At 44.5% G+C, this 24,422-nt stretch overlaps 1 protein-coding gene across 1 annotated transcript; it reads right to left on the reverse strand.

Moving 5' to 3' along the window:
* Positions 1–17,262: 17,262 nt before the first annotated feature.
* On the reverse strand, positions 17,263–19,213 carry LOC113632759 (C-C motif chemokine 2). Its single transcript, XM_027130287.1, has 3 exons — positions 19,029–19,213; positions 18,148–18,265; positions 17,263–17,765 (listed from the first exon to the last, which is right to left on the reverse strand). Exons 1-3 carry the CDS (start codon positions 19,102–19,104, stop codon positions 17,660–17,662), a joined length of 300 nt encoding a protein of 99 aa, XP_026986088.1. The 5' UTR covers positions 19,105–19,213; the 3' UTR covers positions 17,263–17,659.
* Between the last annotated feature and the right edge of the window lie 5,209 nt (positions 19,214–24,422).

A 24,422-nucleotide genomic window follows, 5' to 3' on the forward strand; every position in this document is an offset into this window, starting at 1 on the left:
TTTTTTTTTTTTTTTTTTTTTTTTTTTTGTGGTACATGGGCCTCTCACTGTTGTGGCCTCTCCTGTTTCGGAGCACAGGCTCCAGACATGCAGGCTCAGTGGCCATGGCTCACGGGCCTAGCTGCTCCGCAGCATGTGGGATCCTCCTGGACCGGGGCATGAACCCATGTCCCCTGCATTGGCAGGCGGACTCTCAACCACTGCACCACCAGGGAAGACTGCGGTCCTCAATTCTTTTCATTCTTTTTTCTTTATTCCACTCTGTGGTAGTTATTTCCACTATTTTATCTTCCAGGTCACTTATCCGTTCTTCTGCCTCAGTTACTCTGCCATTGATTCCTTGTAGAGAAGTTTTAATTTCATTTATTGTGTTGTTTATCATTGTTTGTTTGCTCTTTAGCTCTTCTAGGTCCTTGTTAAACGTTTCTTGTATTTTCTCCATTCTATTTCCAAGATTTTGGATCATCTTTACTATCATTCCTCTGAATTCTTTTTCAGGTAGACTGCCTATTTCCTATTCATTTGTTTGGTCTGGTGGGTTTTTACTTTGCTCCTTCATCTGCGGTATGTTTCTCTGTCTTCTCATTTTGCCTAACTTACTCTGTTTGTGGTCTCCTTTTTGCAGGGTGCAGGTTCATAGTTCCCCTTGTTTTTGGTGTCTGCTCCCAGTGGGTAAGGGTGGTTCAGTGGGTTGTGTAGGCTTCCTGGTGCAAGGGACTGGTGCCTGTATTCTGGTGGATGAGGCTGGATCTTGTCCTTCTGGTGGGCAGGACCACGTCCAGTATTGTGTTTTAGGGTGTTGTGAACTTATTATGATTTTAGGCAGCCTTTCTGATAATGGGTGGGGTTGTGTTCCTGTCTTGCTAGTTGTTTGGCATGGGGTGTCTAGCACTGTAGATTGCTGGTTGTTGAGTGGAGCTGGGTCTTAGCATTGAGATGGAGATCTCTGGGAGAGCTTTCGGCATTTGATATTACATGGAGCTGGGAGGTCTCTGGTGGACCAATGTCCTGAACTCGGCTCTCCCACCTCAGAGGCATAGGCGTGACACCTGGCCAGAGCACCAAGACCCTGTCAGCCACACGGCTCAGAATAAAAGGGAGAAAATGGAAAGAAAGAAAGAAAATAGAATAAAATAAAGTTATTAAAATAAAAAATTAAAAATCAAAGAATTAAAAAGTAATTTAAAAAAAGAAAGAGAGAGCAACCAAACCAAGAAAACAAATCCACCAATGATAACAAGCGCTAAAAACTATACTAAAAAAACAAACAAACAAACAAAACGGACAGACAGAACCCTAGGACAAATGGTAAAAGCAGTTACACAGACAAAATCACAGAAAGAAGCATACTCGTACACACTCACAAAAAGAGAAAAAGCAAAAAATATATATATAGTTGCTCCCAAAGTCCACTGCCTCAATTTTGGGATGATTCATTGTCTATTCATGTATTCCACAGTTACAGGGTACATCAAGTTGATTGTGGAAATTTAATCCACTGCTCCTGAGGCTGCCGGTAGAGATTTCCCTTTCTCTTCTTTGTTTGCACAGCTCCCTGGGCTCAGCTTTGGATTTGGCCCCGCCTCTGCGTGTACGTCGCCTGAGGGCACCTGTTCCCCACCCAGACAGGACGGGATTAGAGGAGCAGCTGATTCGGGGGCTCTGGCTCACTCAGGCTGGGGGGAGGGAGGGGCACGGAAAGCAGGGTAAGCCTGTGGCGGCAGAGGCTGGCGTGACGTTGCACCAGCCTGAGGCGCGCTGTGCATTCTCCCGGGGAAGTTGTCCCTGGATCCCGGGACCCTGGCAGTGGCGGGCTGCACAGGCACCCCTGAAGGGGGGTGTGGAGAGTGACCTGTGCTCGCACACAGGCTTCTTGGTGGCTGCAGTAGCAGCCTTAGCATCCCATGCCCGTCTCTGGGGTCCGCGCTGATAGCCGCGGCTCGCGCCCGTCTCTGGAGCTCGTTTAGGCGGTGCTCTGAATCCCCTCTCCTCACGCACCCCGAAACAATTGTCTGTTGCCTCTTCGGCAGGTCGAGACTTTTTCCCGGACTCCCTCCCGGCTAGCTGTGGTGCACTAATCCCTTCAGGCTGTGTTCACGCCGCCAGTCCTCCCCCTGGGATCCGACCGAAGCCCAAACCTCAGCTCCCAGCGCCCGCCTGCCCCGGCGGGTGAGCAGACAAGCCTCTCGGGCTGGTGAGGGCTGGTCGGCACCGATCCTCTGTGCGGGAATCTCTCCACTTAGCCCTCCGCACCCCTGTTACTGTGCTCTCCTCCGTGGCTCTGAAGCTCTCCCTCCTCCCACCCCCCGTCTCCACCAGTGAAGGGGCTTCCTAGTGTGTGGAAACTTTTCCTCCTTCACAGCTCCCTCCCAGAGTGCAGGTCCTGTCCCTATTCTTTTGTCTCTGTTCTTCTTTTTTCTTTTGCCTTATCTGGGTATGTGGGGAATTTCTTGCCTTTCGGGAAGTCTGAGGTCTTCTGCCAGCGTTCAGTAGGTGTTCTGTAGGAGGTGTTCCACATGTAGATGTATTTCTGATGTATTTGTCGGGAGGAAGGTGATCGCCACATCTTACTCTTCTGCCACCTTGAAGGTCTCTCCTCACGTGGTGTGTTTTAGGGTAAGCTGATTCTAGAACGTCCATCTTGTGAAAATTTTAGCACAATGAAGTCCCTGGACCTGGTTTTCCCTCATGCAAAATAGGGTCTGTTACCTCTCTTTCTCAAGGGTCACTGAGACCAAGTGTGCAGTTTCTTGTTACTTTTGGAGGAACATTACCTTCCAATATTTTAGTATAAAAGTTCTAACATGTCTATGGGCTTCCTGGGTGGCGCAGTGGTTAAGAATCCACCTGCCAATGCAGGGGACACGGGTTCGAGCCCTGGTCTGGGAACATCCCACATGCTGCAGAGCAACCAAGCCCGTGCACCACAACTACTGAGCCTGCTCTCTAGAGCCTGCATGCCACAACTACTGAAGCCCTTGCACCTAGAGCCCGTGCTCTGCAACAAGAGAAGCCACTGCAATGAGAAACCCATACACCACAGCAAAGAGTAGCCCCTGCTCAACGCAACTAAAGAAAGCCCACATGCAGCAACAAAGACCCAACACAGTCAAAAATAAATTAATTAATTAATTTTAAAAAATTCTAACATGTGTAGCATATAGCAAGTTCTCAATAACAATGCTAACTTCAGTAATCTACGCAAGCTACCATATTATTTCACTTCAAATGTGTTGACTCATTGAATCCTCCCCAAAAACCTACGAAGTAGGTATTCTAATTAAGTCCACCTTAAAGTTGAGAAAACAGAGGCTTAGGGAATTTAAGTGACTTCCTCTCCTGTGAAATCATTTATGAAAGTGAAGCCTGCTTCTCAGAGTTGCTCTGAAAAAAACCCTTATATTTAAAAGACATTATTTTTTATTTGCATTTCTCAACAATTAGTAACATTGAGCATATTTTCATGTGCTTTTTAACCATCTGTATATCTTCTTTGGAGAAATGCCTATTTAGATTTTCCACGCATTTTTTTATTGGGTTGTTTGTTTTTTTGATGTTGAACTGCATGAGCTGTTTGTATATTTTGGAGATTAATCCCTTGTCGATTGCTTCATTTGCAAATATTTTCTCGCATTCTGAGGGCTGTCTTTTCATGTTGTTTATGGTTTCCTTTGCTGTGAAAAAGCTTTTAAGTTTCATTAGGCCCCATTTGTTTAGTTTTATTTTCATTACTCTAGGAGGTGGATTGAAAAAGATCTTGCTGTGATTTATGTCAACGAGTGTTCTGCCTATATTTTCATCTAAGAGTTTTATGGTATCTGGCCTTACACTTAGGTCTTTAATCTATTTTGAGTTTATTTTTTGTGTATGGTGTTAGAGTGTGTTCTAATTTCATTCTCTTACATGTAGCTGTCCAGTTTTCCCCAAACCATTTATTGAAGAGACTCTCTTTTCTCCATTGTATATTCTTGCCTTCTTTGTCATAGATTAGGTGACCATAGGTGCATGAGTTTATCTCTGGGCTTTCTATTCTGTTCCACTGATCTATATTTCTGTTTTTGTGCCAGTACCGTACTGTTTTGATGACTGTGGCTTTGTAGTATAGTCTGAAGTCCAGGAGCCTGATTCCTCCAGCTCCATTTTTCTTTCTCAAGATTGTTTGACTATTCATGATCTTTTGTGTTTCCATACAAACTGTAAAATTTTTTGCCCTAATTCTGTGAAAAATGCTATTGGTAATTTGATAAGGATTGCATTGAATCTGTAGATTGCTGTGAGTAGTATAGTCATTTTAACAATATTGATTCTTCCAATCCAAGAACATGGTATATCTCTCCATCTGTTTGTGTCATCTTTTATTTCTTTCATCAATATCTTATAGTTTTCTGGGTATAGGTCTTTTGCCTCCTTAGATAGGTTTATTCCTAGGTATTTTATTCTTTTTGATGTGATAGTAAATGGGATTGTTTCCTTAATGAGGTATCACCTCACACTGGTCAGAATGGCCATCATCAAAAAAATCTACAAACAAATGCTGGAAAGGGGGTGGAGAAAAGGGAACACTCCTACACTGTTGGTGGGAATATAAACTGGTACAGTCACTATGGAGAACAGTCTGGAGATTCCTTAAAAACTAAAAATAGAGCTACCATATGATCTAGCAATCCTACTCCTGGGCATATAACCAGAGAAAACCATAATTTGAAAGGATACATGCACCCCAATATTTACTGCAGTACTGTTTACAATAGCAGGGACATGGAAGCAAGCTAAATGTCCATCAACAGAGGAATGGATAAAGAAATTGTGGTTCATATATACAATGGAATATTACTCAGCCATAAAAAGGACAAAATAATGCCATTTGCAGGGACATGGATGGACCTAGAGATTGTCATACTGAGTGAAGTAAGTCAGACAGAGAAAGGCAAATATCATATGATATCACTTATATGTGGAATCTAAAAAAAGACTATAAATGAACTTATCTACAAAACAGAAATAGAGTTACAGATGTAGAAAATAAACTTATGGCTACCAGGGGTGTAAGAGAGGGAGGGATAAATTGGAAGATTGAGATTGACACATACACACTACTATATATAAAATAGATAACTGATAAGGACCTACTGTATAGCACAGGGAGGGATGTCTACTCAATACTCTGTAATGGCCTATATGGGGAAAGAAACTAAAAAAGAGTGGATATATGTATATGTATAACAGATTCGTTTTGATGTACACCTGAAACTAACACAGCATTGTAAATCAACTATACCCCACGAAAAATTATAAAAATAAATAGATAAATAAAAGACCTTATATTTAAAAGTCTTGTATTTAAAAGACTCTTATTGTTTGTTATTTTATCTCATATAGTCCTTTTGGAGCAATCAACTTCAATCTTTCATACAAAGGGTAAAACTGAGGCACAGAATGCTGGAAGTATTTTCCTGAGCCATCGGTCACAGTATAGCTAGCCTACGCTTCAACAGTAACAATCATGAAAATCTCAGTAGCTTATTGCAACATTTATTTTCTGTTTATGTCACAGCCTGATATTGGTCAGTTTGCCTTGTCAAGAGTGCTCTCTTCTGAGGAGTGACTAAGATCCAGCTTGCTTGTAAATTACAGCCACCATCTGGAACATGTGGCCTCCAAGTTCACTGAGGCAGGGAGAGAGAGAGTGGATAGATGGTGGAGGATGTTTTAAAGAACCAGGCGTGGAAGCGGTTTATATCACATCTGTGTCTACATCCTGTTGACCTTCATGCATCACATGACTCTAGTCTAAGTGCAAAGGAGGCTGAGAAATGCAGAGGAGCACATGAATTTTGATTAGGGCTAATAGTTTCTATCATAGTCTGTCCTTTGCTCACTTCTTTCTCAACATAGGTTAACACAATTAACCTATCCCCGAGAGAGACAACCCAAGGTCCTATGTAGTCATTGCATCAACCTATATGTCCAGGATCTCTGGATGGCAGGTGGTCCTCTCTGTCAGGTGAAGATACGGATATATTTTGTCCAGTGACCTGTGAACTAAAAAGACAAACTGTTTGCCCCTAATGTAATATATCAAGTTTGCAGAGGACAGGGTACTTGCCATCAACACCCTCATTCATGGAGGGGAAGATGGTAGACCCCAGTGGACAGTACTCTGTAGCAATCCTTCAGTCCTTCAGGAAGAGGTTGGAAAAGTCTCTCACCCTTGATGAGGCTTGATTCTGCAACCTGGGGAGTCTCTTTTGACTTTCTGATCCTGGCTCCTGATTGCCTTTGTGAGGACCCTCCTTTCACATTATTCCCCTTGGCCACCTTTGAAGTGGGTGTGGAAGAGAGACATGATCTTCTATGGGGGCTCTGCAGCCTTTGAAGACTGCTTGCTGCACTGCAGTATTTGGAGTTTGTTTTCATCTTGAACTGTCAATGGCTTCTCTCTTTGTTTTTTTTTTTTCCAGTCCAAGCTCATTCATTCACTGTTTTAATGGCAATATAGTATAATTCTCTTGATAACTTAGTAGGCTGATACCTTTCCACTCAGTCAATTTCATATGCCAACAACCACAGCCCAAGTTTATTTCTGGATAAACTTCTCAAATGGCTTCTGCTTTTCCTTCTCCCTCTCTCTCTTTCTCTTTCTCTCCCTCTTCTTGATGGGGCTTGAAATGGCAAGGCAACAACTTCAATCTGATTTTGCCCTAGGTCACTTCATCCAACTAAGAGTTCTTTTTCTGAATTTTATTACTAAAATCCTTTTACTTTTCCCCCTTAAATTCCTTCTTTTAAGGTTTGGGACCCAGAAACAGATGGCTTTCCCAACAATCTCAGGTCCTGGATCTGGAGACTTTATTCTATTTCATTTCTACTTTAAAATCTGTCCATTCTTTTCTGAGCTCATCTCTTTCTTGCAATACTTTAACAAATGAAGACAAAAACAACCTATATATGACTAATGTATATTTTTCATACTCTCTCCTGAGATTGGCTAGGAGAGATTTTCAGTGCACCCATGAGTGTCAAAGCTTTGGTGTTTGAGTTTTCTTGTCCTGACATCCTGGACCCATTTCTGCTTGGGGTCAGCACAGACCTCCTTGGCCAGTTTGGGCTTGAAGCTGTGGAGGAGAGACGGCACAGTTAGATGGGGAGCCTTGAGTATTCAGGCGTGGGAGTGTAACCTACTGTATAGGAAACATGCCTGGTCCGATAGTCTGGATGATGGAGCTGCCCCAGGGATGGAGGGGGAAGAAGGGGCCTTAGGAGAAGGAGCTGCCTTTGCTGGTCCAGGGGAAGCCATCCTGGCTCCTGGATGAAGGAATTGTAGAGCTGAACCAATGACTGGACAGGACCTGGCAGGGAGAAGTCTCTTGATTTTCTTAAATTCAGTTTTCCCAATGGAAAATTTCTATGATTGGATTAGAGATGGTTTAAAGCATCTCCAACTCAATCTGATAATAACCCTATCCACTGCCCCAGGGGAAGAACTCAGGACCGAGGGTTGAACGTGGGTGGTCATGGTTCACTCACATCACAGCTTCCTGGGGACACTGGCTGCTGATAATTCTTCTGTAGCTCTCCAGCTTCTGGATGGGGATCTACTTATTGGTGAGTCTATAGTAGCAGGTTGTTTCTGAGTGAAACAACAAGAGAAAGGCTACTTAGACTGTGTTCCAGGGCTTTCTGTTTATAAAGTAGAGAACCATAGAAGGGGTCGTCAAAGAAAAGGGAAACTGCCCATCCTAAACCCCGTGATCTGCCCTTTGAAGTGTTCCTTAAACTCTCCGTCTCACTTGCACGTGCTGTGAAGTGGGAGGGCACCATCACCAAATGAGAGGAGAAGAACTGACGGCAACTCTGGGCTGACATGCTTGGAGGGGCGAATAGAATATTACAATTCCTTAGGGCAAGAGGACCTCAGGTATGGGTCCTCTATTAGGCTCCAGCCAATCTATGCCCAGTCATGAGTTCTCCTGATACCCACTGCCTCTGCAGAGCTACGTCACTGGAGTCCAGATTCTGGGTCTCCTCCTTTGCCCTCCACCATATCTGGAAATATTCTGCACACCCACTCGTACAGACCCTCTCTCTTTGATATCCTGGTCCCCAAACACTGCTGAAAGGAGCCAGGGTAGTAACTGCACTGGGATCATGTTTCCAGAGCTGGAGTTCTGGAAGGAGCTGAATTTGGTGTCCACAGCTGGAATCCCCATCCTGGCTTTGCCCAGGAGCAGCCGTGCAGTCAGGCTTATTCCTTCTCCTTCTCAGACTTTTCCGATCTTGTAAAAACAGTTGTTAAAGTGAGAGTGTGGGTACCCTTCTGCTCTGAAGGCCCATCATGACCTAGAGATGGGGTGATGTGCTTCAAAGGGAAGAAGAGGGGGGCTTGCATGGCTGAGGGAGCACCTGGGTGCTGAAGGCGGCTGTTGTGAGCAGTAGACCCAGGAGGACTACCGAGACCCCTATGTTGGGGGGTGAAGACTTCAGCTTCACCATTGTAGCTGCTGGCTTCTGAGTTGGTCTCAGCCTCTCTTTCCCTCTGCTGGCTCTGCCTACATTTTATAGAGAGCACACAGGAATAGGGAGAAAGTCAGTGGGTGAGAGGCCCTCATTCTTCTGGATGAATCACAGCACGGAGTAATAAATCAGCCGAGCCATCACCCTGCCCTGAGGAAGCTGTTAGGAGATGAAAGAGAAAAGTGTGAGTTGATGCAGGCCTGTTTTCCTTCTAAGATAAGGAGTGGTAGGGGAGGTAGGGGCTATACCCAGTCAGACCACAGGATGGGACCTCTGGCTGTTATTAAGGGTCCTGCTTTTTGAAATAAAACACTTTCTGTAGAACAAGGAAGGAGGTAGGGATACCAAGGGCAAGGAGATGAAAGCACTTTCCCCATTTTCCTTTTAGGCTCCCAGGTGCAAGGCTAGGGAACATAGACCATGTATCTTAATGTAAGGAGTGTAAAAGAATTTGCAGACACGTTTTAAAACCACTGTTTTAGCTTACAGCCTTACACTGTTGGGTGTATGTTAGCTGTGGGCTTGTCATCTATGGCTTCTATTATGTTGAGGTATGTTCCTTTTATACCCCTATTGTTGAAAGGTTTTATCATGAAAGGATGTTGTATTTCATCAAATGCTTTTTCTGCATCTGTTGAGAAGATCGTGGTTTCTATCTTTCATTCTATTAATGTGGTGTATCACATTTATTGATTTGTATATGTTGAACCACAGTTACGTCTCAGGGATAAATCCACTTGATCATGGTATAAAATCCTCTTAATGTGGTCCTGAATTCAGCTTGGGATATTTTGAGGATTTTTGCATTTATATTCATCAGGAACATGGGCTGTAGGTTTCTTTTCTTGTAGTGTCTAGCTTTGATATCGGGTAACACTGGCCTCGTAAAATTAGTTTGAGAGTGTTTCCTCCTCTTCAAATTTTTGGAAGACTGTGAAAAATTGGCATTAATTCTTCTTTAAATGTTTGGTAGAATTCATCAGGGAAACCTTTTAGTCCTGGACTTTTCTTTGTTAGAAGATTTTCGATTGCCTATTCAATCTCCTTATTATTGGTCTGTTCAGATTTTCTATTTCTTCATGATTTGGTTTTGTTAGGTTGTAAGTTTCTAGGAATTTATCCATTACTTCTAGGTTATCTAATTTGTTGGTGTAAATTGTTCATGTAGTCCCTTATGATCCTTTGTATTTCTGTGGTATTTGTTGTAATGTCTTCTTTTTAATTTCTGATTTTATATTTATTTGAGTCTTCTATTTATTTGAGCCTTCTTTCTTCTTTTTCTTAGTTTTCTCAGTGTAACTAACTGTCAACTTTTGTTTATCTTTTCAAAAAAAAAGACAACAGCTCTTAGTTTTGTTGATCTTTTCTGTTGTTTTTCTGGACTCAGCTTAATTTATTTCTGTTCTGATCTTTGTTATTTCCTTTCTTCTGCTAGCTTTGGGCTGAGTTTGTTCCTCTTTTTTCTAGTTTCTTAAGGTGTACAGTTAGGTTGTTTATTTGAGATTTTTTTTTCTTGATGAAGGCATTTATCACTATAAACTTCCCTCTTAGAGTGTTTTTGCTGCATCCTATAAGTTCTGGTATGTTGTTTTTCCATTTCCAGTTGTTTCAAGATTTTTTTTTTGATCTCCCTTTTGATTCTTCATTGACCCATTGTTCAGGAGTGTGTTGTTTCATTTTCATATTTGTGAATTTTCCAGTTTTTCTCCTGTTATTGATTTATGGTTTCATACCATTGTGTTCAGGAAAAAAACTTGGCATAATTTCAATCTTTTTAAATTTGCTAAAACTTATTTTGTTATCTATAATATGATCTATCCTGGAGAATGTTTTGTGTGTGATTGAGAAGAATGTGTATTCTGCTGCTGTTGGATGAAATGTTTTGTATATGTCTGTCAGGTGTATTTGGTCTAAAGTATAGTTCAAGTCTAATGTTTTCATATTGATTTTCTGTCTGGATGATCTAGCCATTATTGAAAATGAGGTATTTAAGTCCCCTACTAATATTGTTGTCTATTTCTCCCCTTAGATCTGTTAGTATTTGCTTAATATATTTAGTTGCTTCAATATTGGGTGCATATGTACTTATTATTGTTATATTCTCTTGATGAACTGACACCTTTATCCTTGTATAATGACCTTCTTTGTTTCTTCTTACAGTTTTTGGCTTAAAGTCTATTCTGTCTGATATAAGTATAGCTACTTCTGCTCCCTTTTTATTTCTACTTGCATCAAATATCTTTTTTCACCCCTTCACTTTGAGCCTGTGTGTGTCCTTAAAACTGAAGTGAGTCTCTTGTAGGAAGCATATAGTTGGGTCTTATCTTTTTAATCCATTCAGCCACACTATGCCTTTTTTGGAGAATTTAATCCATTCACATTTAGAGTAATAATTGGTAGGTAAGGACTTAGGACTGCCTTCTTATTGTTTTCTTAATATTTTGTAGTTCCCTTGAACCTTTCTTCCTCTCTCACTGCCTTCCTTTGTGAACTGATGCTTTTTCATAGTGGTATGCTTTGATTCCCTTTTCTTTATCTTTTATGTATCTATAGTTTTTTGCTTTGTGTTTACCATGAGGCTTACATAATACATCTTATAGATACAACAGTCTATTTTACACTGTTAACAACTTTACTTTGATTGCATACAAAAACTCTACTCATTTATCCCCCTTTTATGTTACGATTAACCTTTTTGTGTATCATGTAACCATTAACATATTATTGTAGCTATATTTATTTTTAATACTTTTTCCCTTTAACCTTTGTACTAGAGTTAAGTGTAAAATCATATTACAGTATTAGAGTATTCTGAATTTGACGATATGCGTACCTTTACCAGTGTATTGTATATTTTCATATAACTAATTAATGTCCTTTCATTTCAGCTTGGAGAACTCCTTTCAGCATTTCTTGTAGGGCAGGTCTAGAGGTGATAAACTGACTCAGTTTTTGTTTATCTGGGAAAATCTTTATCTTTTCTTCACTTATGAAGGACTTTAAGCCAAAAACTGTAAGAAGAAACAAAGAAGGTCATTATACAAGGATAACCGTGTCCGTTCATCAAGAGAATATAACAATAATAACTACATATGCACCCAATATTGAATATTTTCCAGGTAGAGTATTCTTGGTCGGCAGCTGTGTTTTGTTTTGTTTTTTCTTTCACTATAACACCCTACTCTCTTCTGACTACAAGGTTTTTGCTAAGAAATCCACTGACAACCTTATGGGAGTTGCTTTTTTAAGTTACAGGCTTCTTTTCTCTTGCACTTTTAAGATTCTCTCTGTCTTTTGACTGTTTTATTACAACGTGTCTTGGAGAAGATCTCTTTGAGTTTGTTTGGGAACCTATGAACTTCATGAACTTGAATATCCAAATCTCTCTCCAGATTTGTGAAGTTCTTAGCCATTATTTCTTTAAATAAGCTTTCTGCCCCCTTCTCCCTCTCTTCTCCTTCTGGGACTTCAATAATTCACAGATTGTTTCTTTTGACGGTATTCAATAGACCACAAAGTCTTTCTTCACTCTTTTTACTTCTTTTTTCTTTGTTCTCCCCTGACTAATAATTTCAAAGGTCTTGTCTTCTATTTCACAAATTCTTCTTGGTCCATTCTGCTGTTGATGGCATCTATTGTATTTTTCATTTCATTCATTGTATCTCCAGCCACAGAATTTTTTTTTTTTTTTTCAGCCACAGAATTTTTAAAAATGATTTTCTATTTTCTATCTCCTTGTTAAACTTCTTATTTTGTTTGTGTATATATTTTTTTGACTAATTTTGTTGAATTGTCTTTCTCCATGTTCTTGTAGCTCGTTGAGATTCCTTTCAAAGGATATTTAAAATTCTTTTTCAGGTAAATAATAGATTTCAGTGTCTTTGGGTCACAGTTACTGGAAGATTATTGTGATCCTTTGATGGTGTCACGTTTCCTTGACTTTTCATGTTCCTTGAAGTCTTGTGTTGCTTTGTTTGTTTTTTGCGGTACACGGGCCTCCCACCGCTGTGGCCTCTTCCGTTGCGGAGCAACAGGCTCTGGACGCACAGACTCAGCGGCCATGGCTCACGGGCCCAGCTGCTCCGCGGCACGTGGGATCCTCCCGGACCGGGGCACGAACCCGTGTCCCCTGCATCGGCAGGCGGACTCTCAACCACTGCGCCACCAGGGAAGCCCTGTGTTGCTTTCTTTGAATCTGAAGTAGCAGTCACTCCCTCCGGTCTTTACTGAGTGACTTCAGGAGAGAAATACCTCCTGTCAACCCTGCTAGGGATTTTGAGGTTCTCTCAGAACTTCTAAAAATATGCTTGCTCCATGCTTTAAGCTCCCCTTTGTGGCAGAATTCTTTAACTTGCATGCCTTCTCTCAAGCCTGCCAAGTGCTTGGCAGCCTCCTTTGCTTTCTCAAGGGCGGGGCTAAAGCCCAAGTAGATCTCTCCGTGAGGCACAGATTCAGGCCGGCTTTCTGCACGTGCTCTCTAGCTGTCTGCCAAAGCTCGCTCTTGCCATTGTTGGGAACACTCAGAGGGAGCCAGCCACAGGTTGGATGTGTGTGTATGTGTGAGGCTCATGGAGTGCCGGGGTGCCCGTGGGCCACTTAGGGAGATCTGTAGCTGAGATCTTGCAGGCTTCTCGGAGTCTGTAATGCAATTAGTAGGATCTGCATCCTTCTAATGCCTCCCCAAAGTTCTATCTGCTGCTCTCCCAGCCTCTTCCTGGCCCCTAGTCATGTATGTAGTTTGGAATCCAGACTCTGTGAGGAGCAGGAAAAAAATGGGTCTCTGGGGCAGTGTCCACATAGCTGGGGAGCTGGGGAAGTTCACACACACAGTCTCACTCCCCGCCCCCCCCAACGTCTCAGGAGAAAGCACAGCAGCCCAGAATGTCCTTCTTGGCACTGAGCTGTACCACTTTGGGGGAGGGGTAATGCAGGTAACGTGAAACTGGTCCTGTTATGCTCTCCAATGCATCCAAACTTGATTTTCTTGCTCCAACTGTGTGGTGTGCTGGAACTTCTCCACTAGAAACCTGGACTTCCACAAAGGCTCTCTCATCTGTAGGTAATTGGCTAAGACACTGTTCTCCAGGGGCTTCCAAACCACAGACAGGAGGGGCTGGTGCCAATTCATGGACTACTGCAGATTTCACAGCTAGGACTTCGATCTATATGCTTTTGACCTGATGAATGGGTGGGCAAGACTCCTCCCAGGTCCCGTGGCATACAGTGCTTGATCCCACAGCTGCAAAAAGGCACTTTTGTTCATGGATAGCTGAAAACTTGTTGTTGTTGATGGGGAGATATGAGCAAGGGACATCTTATTTGGTCATCTTACTGACTTCACTCTTCTTTCCATTACTTTTTAAATTTTTTTGTGCTCCATAGTTTCTAGTGTACCATTTTATTTCCTCTTCTCTTTTATTTTTTTGTGGTAGACGGGTCTTTCACTGTTGTGGCCTCTCCCGTTGTGGAGCACAGGGTCCAGACACGCAGGCTCAGCGGCCATGGCTCACGGGCCCAGCCGCTCCGCGGCATGTGGGATCTTCCCAGACCGGTGCACGAACCCGCGTCCCCTGCATCGGCAGGCAGACTCAACCACTGCGCCTCCAGGGAAACCCTCCTCTTCTCTTTTATCGTATATTTTTGAGTTATTTTCTTAGTGGGCACTATGAGGATTACCGCTATTATTGTAATTTGTAACAATCTAGTTCAGGTTAATACCATCTTAATTTCAATAGTATATGTGAACTTTGATCCTATATAGCTCTCCTGCTATATGCAGGGACGATGAATGAAGAATCACAGAATCTGGCTGATGCCTATCTCCTGCCCCTTCTCTCTCTGGCTTATTTCTTTTGCCCCAGTCTCTTATTCACCATTATCAGGTGTGTGGGGAGAAGGTGGAAAGGGTGGTGGGGGCAGAGAAAAAAAAAGCTGCTATGAATGGAGGAGGGGGCCAGGAACTAAGGGATGCAGAAAGCCTCTAGAAATTGGAAAAGGTAAGAAAACTGATTCTCCTGTAGAGTCTCCAGAAGGAATGCAGCCCTACAGACCCATTTTAAACATCTCCAGAACTTTAAGATAATATATTTGTATTGTTTTAAGGCATTAAGTCTATGATAATTTGTTACAGTGGCAATAAGGAATGAATACAGATTTTGGTACCGGGAAGTGGGGTGTTGCTATTACAAATACTAAAACATGTAGAAGTGACTTTAGAATGGGGCAATGGGAAGAGGCTGGAAGAATTCTGAGCATGATAGGAAAAGCCTAGCTTTCCCGGAACAGACTGTTGGCAGTGACAGGATATGAATACACTTGGCATTCCCTCCTGAAACAGGGCCTCTTGCCAGTGCTATGTGCTCAGAGATTCGTTGTGCAAGGAGCAAGGAATCCCATGCTTAGCTGGAATGACAGCAACAACAAAAATGGATTCAAGGTTTCCTGAAAGTGAGTAGATATGGTTGCAAAGGAAATGTGAGTAGATAATTTTGGGGACTTGAGCACACGCATTGCCCCGCCCCTAAGCCTCCCTTCTTTCCAGACCCTCCACTTCAAATCAGCCTGGCATTAGAGGGTCTGATGCTCAGTAAGCTGTATGGTGATGCCCCATTTGCTTGCACTTCATTCTGTTTTTGCCTCCTGGCATCCACTGCAATTTGAGCGGTCAGGGCTGAGGATTGGAGGAGTGAAGGACGGGCAGGGGGTACGGTTGGGCCTGGCACGAGGGTAGGTGAGTTCCATTAACAGCTGCCAGTGAATTGGCTGCTGACTGATGTACAGGGCACTTTGGGAGTGTTCCTTGGAGTTTTGATGGAATCCCTCAGCCAGAATCAGGGACTCCGGATGGGCTCAGGAATCTGGAAGCAGAATACCTTCTCTTCCTCTTCAGCTCTAGGTGGTAGAAATGAAAGTTTTCCAAAAGACATACACCCAGATCCCAAAACCTAGGGTCTGCTGGGTTCCTACATGCAATACAACATCATCCCCATTTTATTGATGGAGACTCAGAATACTCAACCTGCCCTAGGTAACAGAGTGAGTCAGTGCCAGTTCCGGGATTAGAACCTAAGTGTCCTTCTGCCAACCAGGGTTCTCCCCTACTGCCAAAGGCACTGCCTGATCTAGCTTGATACAGCAGCCCTCTCCCCACAAGAGTGGCCTTGGTATCTGCAAACTCACCATGCAGAATTTATTCATAGGACAAGATATTTGCTTTCCTTAGTGGAGGAGCTGTCTGGGTCTAGGTGGGTCAAATCCTCACAGGTAGGTCAAAAGCCATGCAAAGGAATAGACAACTTAGGTGGACATTCTGGAAAAAGAGGCCTATCCATCTAAAATATGATCTCAGACTCCTGGGGTTGGGATTAGGAGACAGTGATGGAGAAAAGTGCATTCTGGTTTCAGGGAAAGCTGACCCCTTAGAATGTAGGTTGTAGAAGGAGCTTCCTCTTTATCTTAAGTCACAGGTCTTCTCCTCCATCTACGATACCCAGCATTTCACTTTGCCCAGCTAATTTTTCTCCGATGTTACCTCTTATACTCCATATTCAGACACTCATAATCTCTTGCCTGGACCATGGCAGTAGCCTCTTCCTTGTCCCTACTTGTCCAGGTCTGCAGGAAGCCAGTAAGTTACAGTTACTGAAACTCATCTATGAACCTCTGAACATGGACATGTCCTTCCTCACTGGCCCAAACATTTCCAACATCTCCTGTTAACCTATGAGGCTGAGTATTAACTTTCCACCTTGACATTTATAACCCTTTACTCGGGACTTCCCTGGTGGCGCAGTGGTTAAGAATTCGTCTGCCAATGCTGGGAACAAGGATTCAAGCCCTGGTGCAGGAAGATCCCACATGCCACGGAGCAACTAAGCCTGTGAGGAGCAACTAAGCCCGTGTGCCACAACTACTGAGCCTGCACTCTAAAGCCTGCGAGCCACAACTACTGAGCCCACATGCCACAACTACTGAAGCCTGCATGCCTAGAGCCCGTGCTCTGCAACAAGAGAAGCCATCGCAATGAGAAGCCTGCACACTGCAATGAAGGGTAGCCCCCGCTCACTGCAACTACAGAAGGCACGTGCACAGCAACGGAGACCCAATGCAGCCAAAATATAAATAAATAAATAAAACCCTCTACTCAACCTTCCTTCCTAATCTTCCCTGTCACTTGACACAGACATGGAGCCCAATTCTCATCTAATTGGTTTTCTCCCTCTTTGATGGACATGTCATCATCATTTTTACCTCTAGATATTTAGTCCCACTCTTCTCCTTTTGTTTTCTTTTTTCTTTTTTCTTTTTTGGCCATGCCACATGGCTTGTGGGATTTTAGTTTCCTGACCAGGGATTGAAACTTGGCCCTCGGCAGTGAGCTCACAGAGTCCTAAGCACTGGGCCGCCAGGGAATTCCCTCTCCTTTTCTTAATGATCTTGTAATTTGTCTAGAAAAATCTCATGCATTCATCAAAGATAAGTTCAAGTCATATATTCTTTTTTTTTTTTTTGCGGTACCTGGGCCTCTCACTGTTGTGGCCTCTCCCGTTGCGGAGCACAGGCTCCAGACGCACAGGCTCAGTGGCCATGGCTCACGGGCCCAGCCACTCAGCGGCATGTGGGATCCTCCCGGACCGGGGCACGAACCCGTATCCCCTGCATCGGCAGGTGGACTCTCAACCACTGCGCCACCAGGGAAGCCCTATACTCAGCTTTTTAATTTCCTTCAAGAAAATGTCAAAAGACAGGTTTTGTACAAAAATATATATATTTTGTTCAATAGTTACGTAATATACATTTCCACAATAGCACTTTCAGCAATGACTTAGAATGTAAAACAAAAAGTTTTTTCATTAATCATCCTTGCAAGGACCCTCCCGCCATCCCAGGGGTAGAACTGGGATTCACAGAGGAAAGCAATTTGCCCAAGTCTCCATTTAAAAAAAGAAACAAAACACTGGTAGTCATGGAAGATAAACTTAAAACATCAATAACTTAAATAAGATTAATATTACTTAAGGCATCATGTTTCATATCAATAAAGTGCACACTCTTTAAAATTATAATAAGATAACATCATAGGGCAGTTAGGGAAAGCCAGAAGAAAACAAACTGTCTTCAGATTCTCGGGTTGTGGAGGAAGTGCTCAAGGCTTTGGAGTTTGCCTTTTCTTGTCCAGATGTCTCATGGAGTCCTGGACCCACTTCTGCTTGGGGTCTGCACAGATGTCCTTGCCCAGTATGGTCTTGAAGCTGTGGAGAAGAGAGGGGACGGTTAGATGGAGTTCCGTTGAGATTTCAGCCTATGAATGCAGCCTATTTACCCCAAGACGCTGCCGTGGGAACTTGAGGAGGAAAGCAGGTGGAAGGAGGGAGCCCAGGGCAAGTCAGTCCTGTAGATGGTGCAGATAAAGCCATCCTGATTTCAGGCTAAAGAAACCGGGATGGTCTGAATAAGCACCCAGATGGAGAGTGATGTTAGGAGTAACTTCTTCCCTTGTGGCTGCAGTTTTTCCATTGGGCACCTTTGGATATTGGATTAGGTCATGTAACTCTCTGACTTCACATTTGTGAACCATGCCCCTGGCGCCCCGAGGAAGAACTGGACCACGGAGGCCTGAAGTGTTCAACTCACATCACAGCTTCTTTGGGACACTTGCTGCTGGTGACTCTTCTATAGCTCATCAGCCTCTGATTCGAGATCTTCTTATTGGCGAATGTATAACAGCAGGTGACTGGGGAGTTAATTGCATCTGGAAATAGAACCACAAAGAAAAAGCACTTTAGGACGGACTAGGTTCTTTCTGATCTCAATCAGAGCAGAAAAGAGGAGTAAGGAGAAGACAAAAGGGAGTCAGGAGTGGAGGTAGAACCACTTAAATCCCAATACTTCTGCCTATGCTAGAATAGCATACAAACTCAGTTTCCTATGCTCTAAAATGGGTATACAGCATCGATAATGAACTGAGGGAAGGGAGCTCTGTTAAAACTAAATAACTTAAAAAAAAAACTAAATAACTTTTGGAAGTGCTCTTAGGAGGAGCTAATAATCCAAGTTATCAGGGTCAGGGACACAGCTGTGGGTCCCCTTTAGGCTCCAAGTAATCGATGCTTGGTTGTGAGTTTCCCTGGTACCCACTGCCTCTGCAAAACTGAGTCTCTGGAGTCCAGATTCCAGGTCTCCTCCTCTGCCCTCCACAGTATCTGGAAATACCCTGCCAGAGAACCCCCTCTCTTTATATCCCAGTCCCCAAATTTTGCTGAAAGGAGCCAGGGCAGTAACTGCTCTGGGTTCAGGCTTCCAGAGCTGGAGTTCTGGAAGGAGCTGGATTTGGGGTCTGCAGCTGGAATTCTCATCCCGGCTCTGCCCAAGGGAAGCTCTGTGATCAAGCTCACTCCTATGCCTCTCTGACTTTCCTAGTTAAAGCGAGAGTGTGGGTACCTTCTGCTCTGATGGCCCATCACAACCCAGGGATGGGGTGATGTGCTTCAAAGGGAAAGAGACAGGGGACTTACCTGGCTGAGCGAGCACCTGGGTGCTGAAGGCGGCTGTTGTGAGCAGCAGACACAGGAGGGCTGCGGACACCTTCATGTTGGAGGGAGAGGATTCAAGATTCAGCGTGGGAGCTGTTGGTTTCTGGATTGGTCTCAGCCTCTCTGCTCCTGCAGTGGCTTTGCCTGCCTTTTATTGAAAACCAAGAGGGTGGAGCAATGGGAGAGAGGTTGGCCCAGGACAGCATCATCCTCAACGAATGACGAAGTGGAATCTTGAAAGTGCTGAGCAAGTGAAGCACCCGAAGACATTTCCAGGAAGTAGAAGAGAGAAGCGGTAGGTCAGGACTGGACACTTTTTCCATTCGAAGCTGAGATAAAAAGAAATGGGAGGAGCAGGGTACAGTTATATCCCGAGAGACCACAGACGTAAACCAAACGGTTTATTCTTAAGGATTCTGCTTTCTCCGAAGTGAAAACTGCAGAAAGGAAGGGAAGCAAGAGAAAGAGAGGTCACAAGGACGATGAAAGCATCTCTGAGCTTAACCATGGTTTAACCCTGGTCCACCTTCAAGCAACATCCCAGGGGACCTTCAAGCCAAGAAACGGTTCTGAAGTCTTGGCAGCGCCCCCCCCCTCCGCAACAGCATACTAATCCCCTTGCTCTTTAAAATGTAGGATGGTGGTACAATTGAAGCTTAGCCGAACTATAGGGTTTTTTTAAACTATAAAAGTGAATTCTAGAATCATCGGATTTAAGACTTGGAAGAAGCCCTCTAAATCATGTAGTGCTGCAAAAGAAATTTTCATGTAATACTAATGCAGTACTTACTCTGTGCCAGGAATATTCTAAGCCCTTTACAAATGCCAAGCCTTTCAATTCTCCAACCCCATCTAGTAGGTATTGTTCATTCCAATTTTATAGCCAGGCAACGAAGATACAGAGAAGGTAAGTAACCTGCTTGAGTTCCCCCAAGAAGAACCCAGTGTCTTGTGCTGTCATGACTAGGACATATGAAAGGGGCACATTCTCCAGCTGGCTCTCTGGTCATTTACCTGGGTGCCCTCTGTCCTCAGCCTCTGCCAAACTAGCCGACATCTAAAGGGGAGTTGGGGATGTTCCTTGCGGTTAAGTCATTATGGGATTTGGAGCCTGTGGTTAGCACAGCAGGCGGACAAGACAAGAAGCGTGTCCTTTGCTACGGCGGCTGTTAGCCCAGCTTCTTTCTGGATTCCTAGGTGGCAGGGGTGAGCAAAGGAACAGCATTACTGGCATTAGAACACTTGCCTTCATGCTGCAGCTCTGTCTTAGATTTCCTCAGAAACCCCAGAAGCAGTCATAATACCTAAGACCTCAGCATTCATTTCAGTGAACTCTTTTCTCTTACAAATATGATAGGATTCCTTGAGGCATGTTGGTGGCTAAGCCGAGCCTCGAATTCAGGTCTCTCCTCCCCCATTCCACTGCCTCGTGCTTTTGAGCTTGCTTGGTCTTTGCCCAGTGAGCATGGAAGGAGCTGGTGACCTTTCTTTCTTAGAGAGTCTTTGAGACAAGGTCTATGAAATACATGGAACTTTTTGGAAGAACCGTCTGACATTTGTAACCACTACTACATTTGTAATAAGAAATGGGTTCTATTGAACAAACGACTGTATCTGGTCCATATTAGTGGTGAGTAATGGCGAAGAAGAGGACTAGCTGGTATCACTGAGTGTTTCCCAGGAGCCAGGCCCTGTGCTTGGGTGATTTCCAGCATTGTCTCATTGGTCCTCCAAACAACCCAACTTGCCTTACATTGCAACTGAAGTGAACTCACTTGTCGAGGATCTCACAGGTAAGAGCAGGTGGGGCTGAGATTCCCACCCAGGACACTGATTCCAGAATCCCTACTTCCAGGCACTAGGCTTAATGTCTCAGGATGGATATTGGTTTCCTAGAGAATCTAAGAGCAGAGAATCTATGGAGAAGCCATGCCAGGCTCTTGGGTGTGATTCCAAAAGGGCAGGACAAAGAGAACAAATTAACTTGGGCACTGCTCTGCTTGTGCCCCTCTAGGAGCCTTAACTGCATTCTGCCTGACTCCTTTTAACCCGCCTACCACCTCCTCACCCCCGACTTGGGCTGTTTTGCTCAGTGCTCTGCCAACAGCTCTATCCATTCTTACTGAATGAGTCAATTATTTTCAGGAATGGAGACTGTGTAACGTCATGTATGTCTTCCCAGACCATCTCACCTTAACTTCCGAGACACTTTTCCTCATATTAATGGAAACTCCCCTCTAGTCTATTAGTGTCCGTTTCTGTGGACTTGGTGGATTCCATCCCGTTTCCTTCTAGAATCCGGTCATTCCTTGGATTTTTGTCTAGGTTAACAAATTTAAAGATGTTGAGATCTTAAAAAATGTAAGTCTACAAGGAAAAACCCCACAAAACCCCCATGATATTGAAAAGTAATAGAACATCTGGGTCTGAAGGTTTTATCTGGAAAGTTTTCAGCTGGATAGATATCAGGCTTTCGTATATGATTATTCAGGTTGTCTATTTCTTTGTGGGAAAGTTTGGGAATTTGTTTCTTGTGATGTATTGGTTGGTTTTATGTATCGTGTTGAATTTATGGACATATATTTGTCCACAATATTCTTTTATTACCTCTTTATTGTCTAAAGGTTAAACGCTGATGTATCATCTTTCATTCATGACATTGATAATTTGTCTTTATAAATAAAAATATAATTCCCCTAAAAAAATCAAGACGTTGAGATCTTGAAACTGCTCTCTCTTGATTCTGCTAGGTAGTTATCATTCCTCGTCTCCTAGAGCCAATGCACCTGTAGAGATCTTACAGTACATCTCCTCTTCTTATGTAAGGAAACCATATTCTTGATATGGGCAGGGAGAGCAGCTGGCCCCTGGTCACCCATAGTCACACAGAGAAGTTTTCTGGGTTTTTCTTCTGAGTTTTCAGGCAGACTTCTGAGTATTTGAAGCCATGTCTCTGCTTCAGGAAGGGATCACCATTTTTGGAAAGTGACTCAGTCACTGCAAGTGTCAGGCAACAAACAGATCAAAGGTGAAAGATGAGTCAGAAGAGAAAGTCTTCAGGAAGATGGTAGCTGCCTCCCTGTCACTTCTGCTCAGTCAAGAAGAGCTGCTCTCCCCAGATGGAGGGTCAATCACAGGATGGGAGAAACAAGTGGAAATTCCCACTCTGAGGCAGCTCTGGAAGTCCCCAGATTCCTTGGAGAAGAATGCACTTGGCTGGAGCCTGCATTCCAGATGCTGGGTTTGGATCCAGAGACGTCTCACGGGGGGCATGTGCTGCGAACATCCCAGTGCAAGGTCCGGGTTGGGGCCCTGCTTCAGGGCATGCAAGGGAAAGGCCCCGGGGAGAGTTGTGGCGAGAAGGCAGGGTTAAGGTTTTGCTGTTCCCCAGAATCCCCAGTCCCCCTGGGACCCCTCCTCAACAACACACAGATGAGGAATGGAAAAGTTCCTCTTGGTGAATAATCTTTCCTTCCTTCCTCCCTGTGGGCTGACCTCACCCCCCGCCCCAACCCGGATCTTCTGCGTGGACCTTGATCATCGGCCCAGACTCCCACTCAGTGTCAGGGGCAAAGGAAAGAGGAACTGAGAGTGATCTTTCTAGACATATCAGAAGCCAGCACCTCGCCCCTGCCTTGGTCCCTTCCACAGTTCGGTTGCTTCCCCCTCTGCATCTAGCACGGGGCGCACTTACCTTTGCATGCTGATGCTTCTCCAGTTCAGGCCTTAGAGTGAGATACACAGTAGGCCTTGCACCCATTAGGTCCTTTCTAGACACTTCCCCAGGCCTCTCCTCCAGCTGCCACCTACCGTTCTCCTCCACGTTAGCTCTGAATTCTAGGGAGGACAGAGCTTACTTTCCTGGGGCCCCAACTCTAGGATCCCTTGCCTTTCAAGGATGAGAAATCCATTCTTTATTCTTGCACAGAATGTCAGATAAAAACAGAACCTTGGAGGTTATCTTCTTTCATGGATGGGGAGATTGAGGCCAAGAAAGAGGCTGTGACAGGCCTGAGGTGACGTAGTAGACGAACAGCAGAGTTTGTGGGGACTTGTCCGTTTCTGGGTTCTCAGCGTAGCACCCCTCCTCAGATGCTGCACTAACTCCTTGTTATAACACACAAACAGTTAGCATCTTTTCGGTACACAGCACCAGGTAGGGGACTGGGATTGGAGGATGGGAAAAGCGAGCCAGACATGCAGCCTGCTTTCCAGATGAGATGATTAAGTAGCCACGGGAAGTCAGGCTGAGTTTATAAATAAACCTAAGCAGTGCTCACCCCAAGCTTCAGCATCCAGGCATTTCCTGTGTTCCAGGTGGATCCGCCTCAAGTTTATATGTGTGAAAGAGCCGAGGATGTTTGGGGGAGGGAGCAGGGGGGGATAGCCTACGGGAAGAGAAAGGAAAGATTCACCTGCAACAGCCAGCTCTTGTTGGTTGGGGACGGAGAGAATGGGTCTCAGCCCAGTGGGGGGCTTGTCACTTAGACTGCCTTGTGGGCCAGTCCTCAGGGACCAGCACCTGAGCCCTACAGTGAGGGGCTGCTCTGGGCAAGGGGGTCACGTCTAAGAAAATCGTTAGGATAATGACAGTGTAAGACTCGATACTGCTCCCCAGATAGACTGTAACCAGGGGTAGCACCATGTGGGAGAAGCCACCTTCTAGGGATTGCACTGCCCAAGGTGCCCCAGGCAGTGTCAAGGGGGCTGGTGAGCACAGTTGAGGTACCCCTGTGACAGCCCTGAACTTGGGGGCATCGTAGGGAAACAGAGCTCATGAAGAGCAGGTGGAGTGGAGACAGAGAAACACTGCTTTGACAGCCTTCTATGGCATCCGTGGTTTTTGTTTGTTTGTTTGTTTGTTTGTTTTTGCGGTACGCGGGCCTCTCACTGTTGTGGCCTCTCCCGTTGCGGAGCACAGGCTCCGGGCGCGCAGGCTCAGTTGCCATGGCTCATGGGCCCAGCCGCTCCGCGGCATGTGGGAGCTTCCCAGACCGGGGCACGAATCCGTGTCCCCTGCATCGGCAGGCGGACTCTCAACCACTGCGCCACCAGGGAAGCCCGGCATCCGTGTTTTAACACCTGTGTTGGGGTCCTCTGAAGGAAACGCAAGTGACACACAGAATCACTGCAATGACCAGAGAGATGCAGAGCTGTGAGAGCCCCAGCTACGGGGCTCAGGAAAGCTTCATGGTGGTTATTTTAAGATGGGCTCAGGGGTTGGCAGGTTTCGAACCTTGGGTGATTACTGGATGGAGGAGGGGTGCATTCTGGAGCGAACTTAGAGAGATCAGAGGTTTAAAGTGCTCACATAGCTTCTTGGGATCTTGTTAAAGTACAGATTCTGATTCTGTAAGTCTTGGGTGGGCCTGAGAT

The sequence above is a fragment of the Aethalodelphis obliquidens genome, unplaced genomic scaffold (assembly GCF_003676395.1).
Source record: "Aethalodelphis obliquidens isolate GAN/ISIS:26980383/991018 unplaced genomic scaffold, ASM367639v1 scaffold38, whole genome shotgun sequence".
NCBI lineage: Eukaryota > Metazoa > Chordata > Mammalia > Artiodactyla > Delphinidae > Aethalodelphis > Aethalodelphis obliquidens.